Source organism: Aristolochia californica, unplaced genomic scaffold, assembly GCF_029961685.1.
Source record: "Aristolochia californica isolate CCGP_79_NKW_82.1479 unplaced genomic scaffold, dmAriCali1.0.hap1 SCAF_7, whole genome shotgun sequence".
Classification (NCBI taxonomy): Eukaryota; Viridiplantae; Streptophyta; class Magnoliopsida; order Piperales; family Aristolochiaceae; genus Aristolochia; species Aristolochia californica.
In genome coordinates, this window is record NW_027182268.1 from 2,997,405 (window position 1) to 3,017,396 (window position 19,992).

At 35.2% G+C, this 19,992-nt stretch overlaps 1 protein-coding gene across 1 annotated transcript; it reads right to left on the reverse strand.

Annotated features, from left to right (window-relative positions):
• Positions 1 to 1,059: 1,059 nt before the first annotated feature.
• LOC137936470 (paired amphipathic helix protein Sin3-like 4) lies at positions 1,060 to 13,651 on the reverse strand. Its single transcript, XM_068781173.1, has 23 exons — positions 13,294 to 13,651; positions 12,683 to 12,832; positions 12,409 to 12,589; positions 12,204 to 12,302; positions 11,517 to 11,690; positions 11,064 to 11,397; positions 10,470 to 10,606; positions 9,715 to 9,790; positions 9,571 to 9,600; positions 8,924 to 9,219; positions 8,671 to 8,825; positions 7,744 to 7,871; positions 7,382 to 7,636; positions 5,530 to 6,234; positions 5,006 to 5,094; positions 4,186 to 4,836; positions 3,760 to 3,854; positions 3,367 to 3,505; positions 3,087 to 3,239; positions 2,529 to 2,692; positions 2,025 to 2,136; positions 1,715 to 1,898; positions 1,060 to 1,486 (listed from the first exon to the last, which is right to left on the reverse strand). Exons 1-22 carry the CDS (start codon positions 13,365 to 13,367, stop codon positions 1,746 to 1,748), a joined length of 4,350 nt encoding a protein of 1,449 aa, XP_068637274.1. The 5' UTR covers positions 13,368 to 13,651; the 3' UTR covers positions 1,060 to 1,486; positions 1,715 to 1,745.
• Between the last annotated feature and the right edge of the window lie 6,341 nt (positions 13,652 to 19,992).

A 19,992-nucleotide genomic window follows, 5' to 3' on the forward strand; every position in this document is an offset into this window, starting at 1 on the left:
TCTCCCTCACGCCATTCTCTCTCTCGGTTTAGTGGAGTTTGGTGGTAGAGATAACGGATTACTCGTAATTTCAAAGATAACACTTATTATCGGGAGTTTGGGAACTTAAAGTTGAAGACAACGTCGGAGTTGCGGCCACCCTTTTGCCAAGCGGCGGAGGAACTTGGTTGAAAGTGGGGTTTCTGGTATTTGTCGTGCATCGGTTGATCATCTTTGGTTGAAACGTAGCCATCGTCAAAAACCAGATGAGGAGTTGAAGGTCTCGCGGCTAACCCACCGAGACAAATAGTAATCACCATTATTTATAAATAAAAAATAGGAAAATTAAGGTATTTTAAAAATAGGAAAACGATAAGGAGAAGATAAGATCGTGGCTAATAATGGGAATGGGAGACACGAGCCCCAGATATGTGTCCCCATAACACTACTTTTGTCTCTCGCACCCATGTGCTTACTCTTTTACTTGAACGAACGCCAACAGACCCACAAGTCACAACCTTACACTTCTTATCATCTATCCTTTCCCATTATTGTGAGCGTCATTAAATGGACTCCTCGTGCCACCTTGTCTTTAGGATTGCAATGGTCTATCTTGGTCTATAGATTAACAACTAAAAACCATTTGACTTCAAGCAAGGGAAAAAATAATAATAATAATTGGTAAAGGAGAGAAAATTATAGATGGTTAGTTGGAAGCTAATTACAGTCCCAACAGCAGTAGAGTTCGTCTCCTGAAAAATATCGTTTTCTTTCATCCCTTCAACAAATTATGTACTGTTGGCTCTGATGAATCACAAACGGGAATGGATTATCAAGTGACTTTGTCGAACTGCTGAAGTCACTGCTCTTCTCATCTTTGCCGGTGGTTGTTGCACCTGCTACTACTTATTCTGTCGAGTTTTTAAGTGTTTAAACGACCAACTAAAATCATTGTTTCGCTCAAGTCCTGCCTGCTCCGCTTGCTTGGAAGACATTCAAAGCGGCGGCCATGAGAAGGGCACCATAAATGGGAATCCATCAGAGAAACTGATAGGGCTAAAATGATAGAAGACGAGCACAAGACAAGAAGAAAAAATCAAATTGACATGTATCTGGCTTACACTTGTTACATCAAAAGCAAAACTCTTATGTACACTGGCTTGAAATGCCACTGAACCAACTTAACTAGGACACCGCCGCCGGCATCTTTTGAATATTTACTTAAAAGAGGCCTAAGGCAGGTCCTCCTGATACTATCTGATGTTATGAACGAGAGACTAGTAACAAATTAAACTTTTGCTTCAATCTTTTCTCCTCACAAGGCTTTGCCCCGCTGAAGATCATCTCTTCTCCAGCGCCAACCTTGCACCGGTACCAGCATGATAAAAAGGTTTAATGAGTAACAATTGAGACAATTCTGTGATCCAGATTTTTCCGCTGGTCATCAGAAAACTGTTGATACCCACACAGCATGTCCCTTGCACTTTTGTTTCCTCATTTTTCTTTCCTATTAAAAAATGCATTTATATCAGCAAAATCGAACCAACTCTCACACGAGACCTTTTCTGAGTTCTTTTTTAACTACTGCAGGTGTGTGAGAGAAGTCCAAGATAAACGGATAAGCAAAGGTTAGGTAAAAGATATCCAGTATAAAGTTGAATATATAAGCAATTGTATCCGAATAGATTGAACATTACGAAATCCAGAAAATAAGAAAAAGAAGAACATGACTAACCTTGCTGTTCCACCGCAGCATAGATGTGACATCATGAGCCAGACGACAGCAATCTATGGAATCGCTGTACTCTTGCACTTAAAGAATTATCCTGGTCAAGACACAAGTTCCCACCATGTTCAAATCTTCTCCTTTTCCTTCCTTTCCGACATAAGAAGTCCTCTGTGTCCAATACGTAGGAAACCTGGGTACACAAACATGAGCAGACATTAAGCACAACAATACAACTCCATTACGAATCTAACACTCAAAACAAACCTATTTTTCCTTAATCCACAGGCATTCCACAAGAATTTCAGTAACAACTAACCTTGGAGGTACTACATGATATCTTGCACTCCAGTCCATTTGCAATCTGTATTCCTTCCATGACTTTGCAGATTATGGGGTATTCATCATCACTACCAAATTTGCATTTGTTCCTGCAAAATCCCGTGAAATACATTATTTAAGATCCTTTTCTCTGTACAATGCAGCAGCAATTACCCAACTTAAAACATATACCACTTCTTACTATCATTTTCTACTAAATCTAGGCCTGGCTTTATTGGGACTTTACAAATATTAAAATACTAGAAGACATTTTAACTCTGAGATCAGATGCACATACAGCATAGACATACGCAAAATCGTACTAAACCTAAATTACTACAAGTTCAAAAATTATTTGAGAGTATCTGAGAACTGTCCTTGAGTTTAGTAATTGCTCAAATATGCTTGTGGAAATATCCAAAACAAACAGCTAGTAATATTTATTTCCTTGTTCAGAAAATCTTATCTAACTGATGAAATAACTGAATTAAAAAATGCCTACCTTTTCAGGTAAACACAGGGTCCCTCCTTCCTGTCGGGAACTACAGACAAAAACTCATTATGTAGATAAGCAGAAAAATTAGGGTCCAGAGAAACAGCAGTTACTTCAGGTTTTTCATGGCCATATTCCATTAACTGGATATACAAGCGTGTCGGATTGGAGGTCTGCACAAATAATACAAAAAAAAAGCATTAGCATGAAATAACAATAGATTTAAATTCTGAGAAAAAAAAAAAACTAGCAAGCATCTCCATAAATCTGTTCATTCATAGAACAAAAGGATAAATTTTTTACAAAAGAATAAAAATTGTTTACTGAATAATACAAAGATCATAACGTTGTTTTTATTTTCAGAAATGTAGGTTCAATTTTTTAAAGCTGCATCAAACTTCTTATTGTTCTTTAAAGTAGCAAAAATGAAAAGCAACTTGCAATGAAATCATATTTTGCCTTCCCATCTACAAGGCCAGTAAGTAGAAGTCAAATCAACTTCAGAACGACTGCAGCAAATTTAATGAGATCAGAAACACGATGTGAACAGGTATCAATAAGACTTACACATTCAAATCTGTACAGATTATCTTCATGCAGAAGAACTCGGGCATTCTCATGATAAACTACATCAACAAATCTTCCAGGATGCCTTAATTGCTCATAAGAGTATAACTGAAGGAGCTTATTGTCCATTTCATCTGATACAATCGCTTGAAGCTGAAATGAAAAAACATAGGTATACTTAATTAAAGGGGCTGGAGAGAGAGAGCGAGAGAGAGAGAGAGAGAGAGAGAGCAAGGGGAAACGTAAAGGAAAAAACAAAAATAAATCATTGAGTAAATACCTGTTTTACAAGTTTGTAAATCAGTTTGTCTAATGTGAAAAGCACATAGGACTGAGTTCCAATTATAGATCGACAGTCATCTTCAAACTTCGTATTGTCAGCAGATCCATCAAGCAGACTATAAAGAGCACCTATGAATCTGCAAGTAAGAGAGAGAGAGCATACCAAATTAGACATCCAATGAAGCAATATCACAATAGATCAGAAACACATTGGTGAAAAATTAACCATAAAAGCATGGTAGAAAATCGTAGTAACTTTTGTTCAGTTTCTGTAATATCAAGTTGTTTCTACACTATCTAGATGTAAAACCAGACAAAAGTTTACAATGCACAACTATGGGGAAATTAACCGAGAAAGGGAAACAGATGAACATAATGTCGAACAACCTACCTAGCATAAGGGTTGCTTGTATCTTTCACAGTTCTCCACTTTCTCTCAGTGGATGATGAATTGTGCTTGGCTGAGAGTATCCTCTCATATAACACCTGGACGGAAACAAAAAATCATCAATATAATTTAAGATTCTAGAAAATATAATAAAGAATACCATTGAGACACTTGATGGAACTGGTTGCCATAAACTTGTTAAGTACCAAATCACTCACACTCAAATGCAACATTTATTAAGCCACACCATGTTACTTACAAATGAAGTGGAGCCCATATCTCAAAAGAACACAGCAATATATATATCATATAATGGTTCCATACGAGTGAAGTAGTTATTCATAAGAAACATCTTGCTACTAAGAGTAGTTATCCATGAAAAAACAGGCTAAACAACCTGTGTCGTCACAAAAGAGTACAACTCCTTACCTGATGAAGCCTAAGAAGCACATAAAATGAGTCATTCCCATAAAAAATTCGAGATTCCTTTCTCTCCCTGCTATGTATCCCAGAATATACATGCTTTGAAAGAGGCTTCACCGTGTGTAGGAACCTCTCAGAAGATACTGCATCTCCTTCCCCATCATGGGCATCAGCGATTCCTTCAGCCTCTCCCTCACTCTCAGCTTTAGTATCATTTTCGTCGTGGTCTCCATCTTCCTCCTCTCTAGAACAATCCTCACCATCAGCTGATTCACTTCCTGAAACATCTTCACCAGCTTCTGATGCATTCTCACTGTCCTCTGTTGACCTTTGGGCACTCTCCTCACCCTCGTCATCTGCATCAGCATCATTCTCTCCTCCCACTTCTTGACCACAAGCTTCTTCTGCAGATCGAACTTGAAATTGCTGCTCCTTTGGTTTAGGTGGTGAAGAGGCATTATTTGGAGCAGAGTCTCCATAACCTGCAAAGTTGTCCTCTTCAAAATCCCCATTTGGAGATAATTCACCCTCTTCTCTTTCAACTTTGAAGCTACTAGTGGTTGTGGCATTATTTTCATGATATCTGTGAGCTTTGGAACTTTCTGGGCCACATACACCATTTGAAGATACAACAGGTCGCATATTATCACCACCTCCCTAGGATTGAGAAAGTAAAACATCGATAAAACCACATACACAACAGAAAAATCATAAAGAAGTTAGATTACATAAAGTTCGGTAATTAAAAACCAAAAAGATCAGCAAGGACTTAAGAAGCTACATTAAAATGAAACTAATGCTTAAAGACAATCATCCATTCCCCCACCTCGGACACAGGGACAACTTGAATGTTAACTCTATGCTCTGGCCCTGTTTCCATGGGATTCTGACCAGCTCTAGACGTACAACCAACACCTTGAAAAGAAAAAGAAAAAAGCACTTCAGGACATAGGATAACAGTCAAGATTTCATGCACGAATTAAGGAAAGTGGCAAATATGCAGCAAAACCTGGTTAGCAAACTGCTAGTCCCTAGTCCACTGATAGCAAAAGTATTATACAACCATCAAAATGCATTTGATTTATTAAAACAATACAACAGCAGAAAAATAAAAAATTATAAACAAAATCGTCATTGACACAGCTGAGGCTGCCAAGAGAGTTTCAAACCGTGTCCCATCAACAGCATGGATACATGTACCCCCAAGTCAGTTACAACAAATTTCAAAATCATAATACTTAGTTCGATGCTCTTGATCATTTTCATTTTTTAAGTTTGAGCTAATACATAAAAAAGACGAATCTCAGTACAGCAGCACAATGCAAATTTGCTATAGACCAGTATACCAACCTGACAAGAATTCTAAGTTACTTCTACCATGACTGTGCTCAGTCCTAATGGCAAGTGATGCATTAGAATCTGCTACTCGTTCACCAGATAAAGTTTGAGCATTAACTACCGAAAGTTCATCAGCTATAGGAGCATCACTCTGCACTCTTCCTAGGTTAGTGGCACCACATGAAGTGTCATTCCCCCTGCCTACACGATCACCTTCATTGTAGCCATCTTCTTTTACTGAATCATCCCCATTGACCAACCTAGACCCTCTGCAAGAACTAGCTGGTTCCACTTGAAGGCACTCATCCCCATTGCTAACAGGAGTAGGCTGCTTAGAAAAGTTAGTCATGGAGGGATTAGTGCCAGGGCTACCATCATTATCTACTACACTTGCCCCACTACTTTTTAGTACAGAATTTTTAGCTTTTACAGCTTCCTCAGTGTCTTCAGCACCATGGGGACGAGAAGGAATACCAAACAATGGCTCTAAAAAAGTAGTCCAGATCCTCATCACTTTATCCAACTGATCTGTGGTTGAGCATACTTCACTGCAAGAATATTTGATGACTTGATAAAGATCTTCATGAAGGTCCATGTCGCTGTATTGAAATTCTAGGTTAGGAATAATAGGTCGCCTGTTCCCAGCAGCAATGGCAAGAAGAACATCATCCTCTTTGCGCTTCTTCTCGCTGATTTCTTTAATTTCAGCTAACAAAGCTGCAAATAATTCAAAGGGTCACAGGATCAACGGAAGATAATTAGATCGAAAGGTGCAAAAGGACAGACAAATAAGATGTGATGGTAGGCAGCATGCATCTCATCTAGGTACACCACTGGAACTATGCTCACAAGCATCATGTAAACAAGAAAACTAATATGGACAAAAATTGGAACAGAAGGAATTCTCTCAAGTCACATTTAAATTTCTCCATTTTTTCTGCCTTGTGACCAAGATTACATGTAATATCGAAGATGAGAAATGCTAAAAGTACTGTTCATTTCAATGCTGAAACTTTATGCGAGTTGAATGTAAATATCTTCCAAGAGACAATCCAGTTACGAGTGTTGACATATTTTATTCAAAAATACAATATAAATTTGCAAAAGGCTGGATACGTGTGCAAATACAGAGAAAATAAAATAGCTGTATATATTTATTTCTACTATGATATAACTAATTTCTATAACATGAAGTCGATATAATTTATTTAAATTACATAATTGGTGCGTTTACTTTTGTTTTAGAAACAAAGTATAATACAGCTCCATGGGTTCAAAACCACATATAATTTCTATTAAAAAAGGGCTTTTTCTAAATGAAAAAAGGGGCCTTTTATTGCAAGCCTGAAGGCATCAACAAACATAATCTCAGATAATTTCATACACATCACCTCAGATAATAATGATTAAAACAAAAACAATAAAACTCCTGCAGCAATGCATTTAAAACCATGTATGATTACTTAATGCACATCTGTCGACAATAAAAACCACAAGCTTAATTGAGGACAAAAAAATAAGTATATTAATGGAGAACTCTTATTAGCAAACGAATAAAAAATATCCCAGAAATTTCCATGCATATTAAATACACATCGATTTCAACCAAATATCAAAAAGGTAAGACCAGCTCCTTCTGGCCTGCACATTATCAGATCACAGGTTTACAAAAATAAGACACTATTAATGAGCATTTTTAGCTGTATTCCTTCTTATTGATTAAATTTTCCAAATGGCGTTTCATGCAATTGACAGTTCTCTTAATTCTAGTAGCTGTCAAACAAATGCAACCCCTTCTCAGCCGCCACACAGGATTTTAGTAACATGACTCCCACAGGATGCAATAAATGAATGTTTGCCAAACCTTTCGTGCTCAAGCTCTTTGTGTCCTGTTGCTTGAAATAAAAGCTCCGGTGATCCAGAGATTTGTGATAATTCTTCGCATATATTTCTGCCCAAACCTTATTAAAATCTGTTCGACACCTTGTCCATTCTTCTTGTTTCTGCTTCAATCGAGCCAATATAACAGGGAGAGCAATACCACCGTTTTTTCGTATAACATCCATGACATCCAACCCGTGGTCACCATATAAACGCTCAATGCACCTAATATTTAATGCTGCACAAGACAAACAAGAAATGAGAACTGAGGCACTAGAAGAGAAGAACACCAGCTCAAATTAATCAAAAAATGTAACTTTTTAAGAATGCATACAAAACATAAACCTGTAAAATGGTCCTCCACGTGAACGGGGTTCTCTGGCTTGATTGAATTATCATGCAACTTCTCCAACAACTCCTCTACCCTCTTGGTGGTTACATTCACAGATTCCAGTAACATGTCAAGCTCAAACCTGGATGACAACAAAAAATGAATTTCTCAACTCACAAATATAGCTGTTAAACAAGAAGGCAAATGGTACCATAATAATATGTATGTGTAAAACATGCACTCATAAATGAGGAAAGAAGCAAAGAGTAGCATCAAATAAGAGATTCCTTTTCAAAAAAAGATTAATAAGCAAACCTGTCAAAAAAGAATATCTTACTTTTCCATGCATACCTAGAGAACTACTGTCCTAGAACATAACCTATTACAAGCACATGGTGTCGTCCTTAAAAGTACACCCTAGTGCAATTTCTTGGGAAACATTGACCCTTTTAAACATTACAGTATGACCAGAAAGTCACCTCTACAGATGCAAAACTAGCTTCAAAACTTGAAAGAAACAATTAAATAATCTGCAAATCAAACTGGAGCCTTTGGCTCAGTGATTACATGGGGAATTTCTAGTGTGAGGTCTTGGGTTCAAGTTTCACAAGAAGATAAGGGGATTGTGTGCATTTTTATTCAACAGTCAAATAATTATAATCATCGTAAACTGCAAATCAGTTACTATGCTATATCAGAAACTTTAAGCACATTCTAGAAGGTTTTAAAAACTTTGAAGAATACAAATCCAAGATAATCTTATTTAAAACAAAAAAAAAAATCCAAGATAGTAAAATCATACAGCTTTTTGTTTTCTCAGATTCTTAGCCTTTAGCCTTGTGTTGCCTCTAATAAATGTTGAATATGTCACATCAGTATGATGTGTTAACTGTAAGTAAAGGAAGGGCATTGATCATAAAGAATTTGAGCTGAACTCATACCTGTCATCTTCACATCTAAACAAACTCTCTTCATACTGATTCTTGCGCATGTGCTTAAAAGAATAGTCCTCACTTCCAGATGTTACTGATACCCAATGATCATTCAGTACAGAAGCACCAAGCTCTGTCCGGTGGCTCACTGGGGGTGTTGGGTACTATAGCGTAGTATGCAGAAGAAAGAAAAAGAAGGATTAAAACTAACTTATAAGGAACCATAACTCAAGACTGAATGACAAAGTGAGAACTGCATTACATTTTTTGGAAGTCGACGGTAACTTGGTGTGCAGCGCTCACAGGCAGAGAGATCAAGCTCTGAAATAGGTTTATTCATATATTTTTCTTTGCTTGAATTAGAGAAAACTGAACCCTTATGACTGGCAAAAGCAGCATTTCTCTCAAGCTTGATCTCCCTTTCTTTATTATTACTGGTCTCTCTTTCCCTCTCACGGTCTCTGTCTCTATCCTTATCATCTCTTTCATGCTCCCTTTCACGATCCCTATCCTCAGTCTTTACTGGTCTATGTGCATGATCATCGTTCCACAAAGATTCTGAAAAGTGCCAAATAAATTAGACATTTTGGAAAAACCATCATGACAGCATAACCACAGAAAAGCCCAACCCCCCGAAATAAAGCTTCTAGGCTGAAACTATCAAATCCCCCATTCCCTCCAACTTTTGGTAAATCCATATAGCAACTGTTTGCACACAGTGACAGAGATCATCTACCACAGGACCAGAAGATAATGATGATGTATAGCGATCTCTCTAACACACGAGAGTACAAAAATAGGCATTTAACTATCTATGACCTAGTAATAGACGGCACAAAAATATTCACTATTTAAGATGAGGGACTACTGCTAACAAAAAAGTCATTTGAAAGATATGAGCTCACATACTTTTATTGAAAACTCCAGCAAGAAATCCATCTGCAAGAAAAATTGTCAATTAATAACAACATAGATCAAGACGAAAACCAAGAAGATATAATCAATATAGCAGCAACAAATAATTATATGCAAAGGAAGCTTCCAGCATCTTACCTATATTTTCACAATGTGCGAGGAATTCATTGAATCCTTCCATGAGGTCTGGATACTTGCCAAGAATATCACCAATCTGGCACAGCATGACACCATCAGAAGGTTTCTCCAGGACAATAACAAGAAGTAACATGTAGTAAACACATAATAATTTACTCCACTCAATGAAATAAAATATGCAGCAACTATCAAAGCAACAGGAAGCATACATCATACAACCAATAATGTTGCAACAATTCGTCAAATTTTTTTGGGAGTTGAGGAGGATGGCTAGGTCCTTTCAACCATGAACTTTTACAAGAAACTGGTTCTACAAATATAAGAAAAAACTTTAATTCATAATTTGTTTGAAATTACACAGCTGATGAGAGGAGCTCTATAGGAGCCTAGAATGAAATGTATGTAATAAAAAGATAGTAATGAAAAAAATTGCCTCTTTATGCTACTGTTGCAGAAATGTATGTAGGAATAAAAACTGGCATATCCAGTATTCAAGAAAGTAAGGAAACAAAAACACCGAAAAGAAAACAAGATACTGCCAATATAAAAAATTGAAGAAAGTTTAAAAGAAATACAACACACTTAAAAAAAAAAAAAAAAAAAAAAACCTGGCCATAATAATGGTGTATATATAATTAAAAACATAAACCAAAACATCTGCTTTAAAATAAAGCAAAATACACAAAGGGCATCTCTCCCCAGAGAAGCCAAAAAGCTAAAGTAGCCAAAAAATGATAGGCAGGTGACGAGCATACCAAAGTTTGCAATTCTGACCGAGATATAATTTCTGTGCTGTAAATATGGAGGCACTTCAAGAACTCTTGATAAGTATCCGGATTTCGTAACTTCTCCTTAACTTTCTCACAAAAATGGAACTCTTGCGGATATACACCTGCCACAAATAGTGCTAATAGTGAAAATCTGCAGAGAACAACGTATAAACCACCCTAGCATAAACTAAAAAGAGAAGAAACAAGAGAAATAGGAAACAAACCACCCTAGTACAACTAAAACAACCGCCTCTGTCAATTGTCTAGAAGCCACTATTTCAAAACATCCATTGACTCTTAAAGAATAATTCTACATTTATTTAAACCAAGAGCATACAACGTACGACCAAATTGAACTGAAACAGTTTGATTTGACAAGAAGGTTTGCTAGCTGACCTACATCTAAAAGTAACATTCAGATTGCTTTTTCTAACACTTCTATGAATGGACAAATGGCAGATCACTTGTGAAGGAATATTAAGAAAATCACAAAAATCCTATTCTATAATCAAGTTTCATGCCTGCATCAACATACAAGTAAATGGGTGGAATTTCTCTAACGTGGAGCACGACACTCACTCTTCAAAGCATTTTTATCATCATAAGAAGAAGCAGAAACTCCATGCACAACAAAGTTCTCTGCACCGTCAACCCCATGATGTGATAAGTCTGCAACAGATTCATCCACACGTCGACCGGTCTTTCTTTTGTGAGAGGCTCGATGCAGATCCAAGTCCCTATGAGCATCAAGTTCCATATCTTTATCATCCCTGTCACGATCCTTCCTATCCCTCTCTTTCTCCTTCTCACCTCTTCTTTTCTGATCCTTATCAACTCTCGTTGCCGCTTTATCATGCTCCTGATCAGGACGGTCCACGCTATCTCGATCAGGATGTGGAACATTTCTTTCCCTCTGAAGAAGTGAAGCACATAGTGAAATACATAGTGAAGTACATAAATTATTGAACTATAATCAAAAGCGTGAAAAGTGGAACGAAAAATCATTTGTTAAATCTAAGCAAATTTACATACATGTAATTGGCGCATGGAAGGCATGGCAGAGCTTCTCTCATCCCGGCGAACATTAATTCCAGATATATTTCTTCCTGAGGATGCATGCTGCACTGGAGCTGCAGCCGATGTATCTGGTAGAAAATGTGTGAACTCCGCAAGTAAATCATGGTGCTCCTGAAAAAGAGTTGCTACCTGCAAGCAGTTTCCAAATAAGACGACTTACAATTACACAAAGTTTCCAAAAAGAATTCCAATGTTTTCTTAAATGGTAAAAGAACGCCAACATTGAAGTTTCAAGGTGAGATAAAAGATAAATATTAGAACTGATATTGTATCTTGTCTTGCCAGGCATTCAAGAAGGCAATGCTTAGAAGTTTAAGGCATGCAACTGTACAAAGTGAAAAGATTAGGACTGTTAGCATCATCTTATAAAAATGAACTATCTCATCAGATCCCATGAGAAATGTGATATCTGTTAAAGTACCCATTTGGTGGAACAGCGTAAATTCTAGCCAGAACAAGGAAGAATGTACTTTAGAAAGATAAGCCTTTCAAAATGAAGCATAATCAAGATTTGAAAAGAGACTTGAATTTTTTGTTTATATCCGATTTTTATCTAATGTTGATCTTCTGCAAACTCCACTGACAAAGCTGGTTCGGTGGATTCGTTGTCTTATTCTGAACAAACAGGAAATCGAATCTTACCTCTTGGTAGACCTCAGTTATGGACTTGTGCTCCTTACGGTACATATTAAGAATGTCTAAAAATGACTTGTACACTTGCTCATCATTTTGGAACCGAGTCTGCAGGAGTAAAAATGATTCAAATAACAGGCAAGGGAAAGGATAAGTACCCAGTTAAAACCTCCAAAAGTAGAAACGTAATTTTTTTCTCTGGTAGAAGTTATACCTTTATTTTGTTTACAAAATTAATAGCTTCCTCAAACTCCACAGGTTTCTTTTGGGGAGGATCATCCTCTGCAAGGGTGATGGCATAGCCTTTAGGAAGGAAGGTATTAAAACCCAGGATAAGCTCTCGATGACCTTTGAATAATTCTTTTACCCTCGATATAACACCAGCTGTGTCGATCCTGTAGAGTTATTGAACACCTCAGACACAGCACATCAAAATAAAAGAACGCAAAAATTGGATAGATTAAAGGGATAAGAAAAAGGGTTACGACCTTTGCGCCTTAAAATCTTTCATCACTTCAAGGAATTCGTCATATTTTTCCCTTTTATCCTGAAACATGTCTTTCACTTGTTTAAGATACTGCAGAGCATCGTTTGTTGTAAGTTTCTGCGCACTTTCAGAGAGCTGGGGCTCTCCAGACCTTCATTGTGGCGTTAGAAAGAAAAATCAGAAATTTAAAAACCCTAACAGATCAGTTTCCAAACTGCCATTCCAAAGATAGAAACGTATAAAATACTTCAAACGAAACAAGTAATCAATCATTATTCATTCCTTACAATTAATCAATTACCATAGCAAGAAAGAGTAGATAAGAAAAGACATAAAGAGATCAGTTTACATGCGGAGACAGCAATGAACCAATTTTTTCCACGTTGGAGAGCAAAATTTTCGGGAAAAAAAACAGCAAAATAAGGCACAAACTTCAGAGAGCAATTAAACTGACACCAAAGGGACAACTGATCTACGTAATCACTGTAAGTCTCGAAAAATCGCAGAATTTGCAAACCAAGACACAAACACGAGAAAACAAGTACTAGAAAACTGACACAGGAACCATGAAATAAGCGAAGCTCAACAAAATCCAGAGATAACGAAACTTACGGCTCCCCGCGAGAAGAAACAACGGGTCGCTTGAGTTGAGAACCCATGAAACCGTCTTCTCTCGACCTCTTCATATCCCCCCAAATCAGAATCTCCTCGTCAACAAGTAAAAGAATCAAAATTTCTCCCTCCGTCTGAAATCATGGCCAAAACTGAAGCAGTCGGATCTCCCCCGCGGGGAACAAGAAACAACAAATTGCGTATAGATCTCCGACCGAAGATCTTCCTTCACAAACAAGGAAACAGAAGCACAGCAAGCCACGAAGACACAATAGGTTAAAGTGAGCAGCACAACCAAAGCATCTAACCAGACGAAAGTCGGCGAAGATCGTCTGAGAGACCTGAACGGAGCGGGGGGAAGACGATGTTGTATAACGAGAACGATGTTATATATATTTGAGACGGGAACCAACACGAGAAGGGTAATTTTTACAGAAGATAAATTAGAAGGCTCGATATCAAGCCAACATTTTTTATACACATAAAAAAAACATCCCTCGCTGTTAGAGGAGATCTACTTTTACGAGTAGCCCGTGAGAGCCCTCCTCTGTCCGACTCCTGAAACTCAAATTTTCAAAAACCAGGGAGTCTCAAGTGCTTCTCGTAGTAAGAATGTAAGAATAATTTTTTGTGGAACTACTGTGGTCTATTTGATGGTTAGAGGGTATTCGGGCAATGAGAAAAGGGTGTGGAGCCGGATGGCTCGCTTCCCGCCGGCTGCTACTACTTCTCAAAGGCTTCTGCACGTTTTAAAAGCCGAGGGAGGAAGAACTTCATATGTGTGTGAGCGCGTTTAGTTACTCGCTTAACCCTAATAAACATGTGAGTCCTAACTCAACTCGCAGCGCGTCTGAGCAGTGGCTTTCACGTAAATAAATGAAGAGGGATTATCAGATCTAATAAAATCCTAACTGTTGGATCGAGAAAAATTTTAATCCAAGGCAACGCTTACGCAGCATCCGCTAAAAAGGAGGTTTAGCAGGAAAAGGATTGCGGTCACGCTTGAACTATGGAATAATCCAACGGTTAAGATATTCTATTGTTGTACTTTTGAAGCTTGCTCACGTCTGAAGTTTCCACCAAAAAGCAACTTCTATGTGCTAGATTACGGCCTGTTTTAGTTTTGATTAATGGGCTCGCTCCAAGACGGCCCATGCTCTGTCCGGGCCATCTTCTTCCTCTAGTTCCTTCCTCTTTTGCATGTGATTTTTATTTTTATTTTTATTTTTTGTTTTTCTCTTCCCTAGGTATTATTTTATTAATGAATAAATAATATTTTTAATTTTTAAGCATAATTAATATTTATTAATCATTAATTGTTACTTTAACAATTAATTTCTTCGTAGGTACTTAGGCTTAAAAATTAAATATGATAAATATTTAACGAATCTATTATAGCTATTTTTAAAAAATTAAATATTTGGCCGAGTAAGTACACATAAAATAATTATTATTACTAATATAGATATAAAATAATTATTATTACTAATATAGATATAAAATAATTACTAGTTATTAATTTACTTATATGCGATAATTTAGAGCAATAATGATTTATAATAATAATTAATAACTTAATAGTGGACAATTGATAATAACAGTTAATAATAATAATGAAAAATTAGAATAAATATATACTTATTCATTAACAAATAAAATAAATAATAAGTATTAAGTATTAACTTAATAATTATTAAGCACTAAGAGTGTAATAGTAATTATTAAATATGATAAATATTATTAAATATATTTTAAAAATTAATACATTAATTATTAATTATTTTATAATTTAAATCAATAATTATCAGTAATAATATTTAATAATAATAACTAATGATTATCTATTGTTAATTTAAATATTAATAATTTTAAAGTATAATGATTATAAAAATAATATTACTAATATAAAAAGTATAAGTACTTATTAATTTATTTCTAATCGATAATTTAGAGTAATAATGATTGATAATAGTTTTTAATGACTTAATGGTGGACCAATACTTATCGATAATGATAGCTAATAATAATAAATCTGAAATTATTAGTAAAATTTGAGATTGTGAGATTAAAATTATAAAAAAAAATTGATGCTTAATGAAAATTAAAAAAAATTATGAAATTAAATAAGCACACATCATATGAGAACACAAAGATTTTGTTCTCGATGTTCCCCTATTGGTAATCACTACACAAGAACCCTAAATGGAAATTGAAAAATCTGGCTCTTTTCTCTCAAATAAGGGTTAGAATGAAATTTTCAAGTGAAGAAAGTATTGAGTGTACTTGGTTTTCAAATAAAAGCTCATTCATGCTTTTAAGATATATTTGGTGGGGGGATTTATAAGATTCCCTACCAAACTAGTTGTTATTTGGCCATGTACAAAAAAACTAACAAACATATTATTAGATCACTGAAAAGGTACAATCGATCAATCGTGTGCAGCAAATATATTTTTATGAATCCTTAGGCAGATTGATTGATCATGATTGATCAATGCATTTTTTAAGTTCTCAAAAAATTAAGTTGATTGTTTGATCGATTGATCATGCAATGAAGCTCTAGTCACAAGTTTAGTATGGTAAATCAATACAATGTGTATGATCGGCTATGTTTTATGTTCCTTATAGGCATGGTTTTGTTTGATCAATCAATACTATAGGCATAATTTATCATGCCTTATTTTTCAATGCCCTAACTAGGTATGATTGATCATGTTTTATAGCTCATTTTGGTATAGTTTTATCTTATCTATATTGTGCGTATGGTCAATTATTACCAAATAATGATGGATCATGTCAATTACTATCTTTCTGTAAAAGGCTTCTAAGCATGCTAAAATTTATCCTAAGGTTTACTAAACTCTGATATGCATAAAGTAAACATGATTTTCAAATCAATCAGCTAAAGCTTCAAAATTCTCATATACCTTTGGATTGAAAGTTGGCTGACTTCTCTGTTACATAGCTAGAGTTCTTGAGATTTTCTATTTGACTTTGACGCTAGTCTTCAAGTCTTTCATTTTCTTCTTTGTGTAAGTTCTTCCTCAATATAACTTGGCACTTCTTTTCAGCTTGCAATCTTGAGATGAATTTGCTGGATGAGTTGCAAATACCATGATTTTTGTGTTTGTTGAAGGAAAATGCATCTAAAATCTCTTAGCTAGATGATTGTTTAACCTACAATAAGTGCAATCAGAGTGGTGGATTGTTCTCTAAGTGAATCTCCAAAGGCACTACCTCTGCCTCTACTTCGGCCAACACCTCTAGCGCAACCTCTTCTAAAAGAATTTTGTCCACTTCCTAGAGTTAATAATGGTTGATGTCCCAATGACCTCTCTCTCCAGCTTAGGTGACTTTGTTGGAATGCAATGCATGGTTGCAAAAATATCATCAAAAGTGGGTTTTGTAGATCAACTTAGAATCTATCTTTGCTACATCAAGATATGGTTATAAGTTGGCAAAGAAAAAAGCTTCCAACAGATTATTCTCCTTGCATATGGAGTATGGCTAAGCTAGCTTCCCTTCTCACAAGAATCCTTTGAATTGAGCAATTTTTAGGGCTTAATCCATAAGAGAGGTTTGAGTAGCAATAGAAAGTTTCAAATTTTTAGGTATTTTATGCCATCAAGACCTAGACTTGATAAGGATATTTGTGTGTCAAAAGAAATATGTTAAGTCTATTTTCTACCCTATCAAACCAATTCACAATTTAAGTTTTCTAGAGGGAGATATCAATGTTACAAGGGTCAATGGGGATGTTGGCTAAAGAAAAAAGAGTAATCAGTTCGGTCAAATTACAAAGTCCAAAATATTTTAGATTCTTTCTCTCAAAAGAAGTATATTTTATGAATAAATTTTATATTTTAATAAAAGGTATCAAAGTCTAGTTTCAAAAGGATTTTTTTTTATGTCAAACTGATCTATAGGTAAGGAGATATTTGCATTGGAGTCCGCAACCATCAAGCTACAAAATATAGAAAATAAAGAGGTCATACAGATTCAAGAATACATTTTTTATATAAAATTGGGTATCAAATTATATATCTTTGAGTATAGTTTCTTGAACAACAAATAGTTTGTTATTTTGATCTATATTGTGGAAGACTATAAGAAGCTAAAAATCTCTCATTTTTCCTATTTTATCTCCTATTATCTCTCTATGTTTTAGCTTTAATTGAGTTTCCTCTTCTCCTAGAATCCTATTTTTTCACCAAATTTCACTTCTAATCAAAGAGTTTTTGTCAGAATTAATCACTCAATGATGTGTTTGTTCAACGTATGCAAAAATTTCTTACTTCGATGATATTTTTAGGTTTTAAGTTTTATTTACTTGGTTGTATATCTTACACATCGTCAACTTCAAAGGTTGTGGTCAAATTTATTAAGTTTTACCGATATAATCTCCCTTAGTTTTTTTTAAAAGGTCATATTCTAGATTCGTTTGAAGGTACGTGTGTTACATAGTCGCCTCCTTCAAATTAAAGTTGTTTTTCTCTAATATTTCTTCAGTTTATCTTCTTGTGTTTTTATCACTTTAAAGCAATGCCTAGGCCCACAACCTAAAAATTGTAGGAGTGTGCCCAATATCCAGCTAGGGTCAATTCTTTTATTATTCAGCCAAGAGGTGATTTGTGTTTGAGTTACCCATAAAGTCTCTTTGTTAGGACCTAGAGTTGGGCAATTTTTCAGCCTTTAAAATCAAGAGGAGTGTGTTTAAGACAATCATCAATTTGATTTGTATATGGAGCTTTGTCGTGTGGCTAGAAGTGATTTTCTTCTCCCACATTCTATTTTGTCCAAGTTGGGTCTCTATGTCATTTTTATCCTAACTTGAGGAGGAAAAGTAGAAGAAGAAGAAGTACAAGAAATAGTTATTTTGTTCCACATGTTGTAGTAATCTTTAAGTGACAAAAATATTCAAGAAAGGGGAGGTGGGGTGGACAAATGATGAAGATTTAACATCTATGAAAAAAATTTAGCCAATGAAGATTGAAGACCAAAAATCTTTTTCATTGCAAGCTAAAGTTATAAACTCCATCTTGAGGGAGGTGTTGAAGAGTAAATATAGAAGAGTCTTACATGACTCTCACAGAGCCAAATTTAATATGATGGAGTCTTGTAGGAGTATCACATGAGGAAGTATCACAAAAGAAAATCAGTTAAAGGTGTTTTAGTTTTGTTAACTTTTTATATATGTTTAGTTGTTCAAATGTTCTAAGATTTATCTTTTATTGTTTAACTTTGGGTGTAATTGGGATATGGGTAGTTTAATTGTTATTAGATTCTATTTGTTTCCTCTATTATAAATAGAGGTTTATCGTATTCAAATTACATCAAGTCAGTGAAGTTTTTTTCTTTTCCAAAAATTCAACAAAGCTCAAAGGTTTTGCCAATATATGCTTATTACTCTATACATGGTTTTGGTAGGGTATTTATAACTTGCCAAAGCCAAACTAATCATTTTTTGACTGTTTTAAAAAATCAGATCGTTGATTAATCAATCATAACGGCTCTTTTGTATCAAGATTTGACTTATTGATCAATGGATTGATTGATATATATGTTACCGTTGGTCCTCAAAAGTTAAGTTGATTGATCATTGCCAGGGGATGATCGATTACATAGAATTTCCTCTGGCTCTGCAATGCAAGTATTATCAATCAGTGAACTTCTTATGATCGATCATGATTTATGATCTTGACTAGCAAAATTTTGTCTGATTGATTAATAATGTGGGATGATTGGTCATTCAATTTAAACTTCACTTGCTTGGACAATATTGATTAGTCAATCCAAATTGGATGATTGATCATGCATTATAGCGTGATATGGCCATGTTTTGGATGATCGAACAATCAACTAAGGTCGATCGATCATGCTTTTAAATTTTAGCCTACATACTCCTTGATGATCATTGGCAGAAGTCGATTGATCACTCCAATGCCAATTCAACTAGGTTGACTTTAAAAGCATGGATATGATTTTGTCTAAGTATAACATATTGTACGAGATGTTTATGATATTCATAAAATGTCTATATATGTATGACCTAAAACTCTATATACACCATTGTACATAAAGAAGGGGGTTAAGAATTCTCTCTTATATTTGTGATTTAGTTTTGATATATGACTTTTACACTTAAATTGTAATCTTCTCATTGTCTTCTTCTTTTTGGGTGCTTCTTCAAGAGACGTCCTTCAATGTTGCTTGGGGTCATGAGTAGCCTTGAACGTTTTGAAGATTTAAACCTTAAGATGCATTGACTCTTGAAGGTAAAGTATTTGAAATACTTTGTTTTACAATTTTTTAGATCTATTAAATTTTGTTATCATCAAAAGGAATAAAGGAGTCAACCTATGGTCAATAATTATACCTTGAGATACATTGACTCTTGAAAGTAAAGTATCTGAAATATTTAGTTTCTCAAATTGTCAGATCTATTAAGTTTTGTTATCATTTAAACCAATAAAGGAGTCAATCTATGGCCAATAATTATACCATGGGCACTCTTGTTGGTACCACATTGCACTAATGTGCTAACTCCTCGACTTTTACGGTACCTGTTAAATTTTTGGAAAAAAGAAATACTTCATTTACCTGTTGTAATTGGGTACATGAGCCTTTATTTATAATAGATGAAATAAGTAGAATCCAATTACAATTAAACTACCCTTGTCCTAGTTACACCCAAAGTCA

What these genes read in the sequence shown, in the direction of transcription:
- LOC137936470 (XM_068781173.1), bottom strand. Translation starts at nt 13,367, where the DNA reads ATGAAGAGGTCGAGAGAAGACGGTTTCATGGGTTCTCAACTCAAGCGA. An exon ending in ATTTTGTAAACAAAATAAAG is followed by an intron (nt 12,303 to 12,408) that starts GTATAACTTCTA and finishes TTACTCCTGCAG; the next exon opens with ACTCGGTTCCAAAATGATGA. An exon ending in CGCACATTGTGAAAATATAG is followed by an intron (nt 9,601 to 9,714) that starts GTAAGATGCTGG and finishes TTTTTCTTGCAG; the next exon opens with ATGGATTTCTTGCTGGAGTT.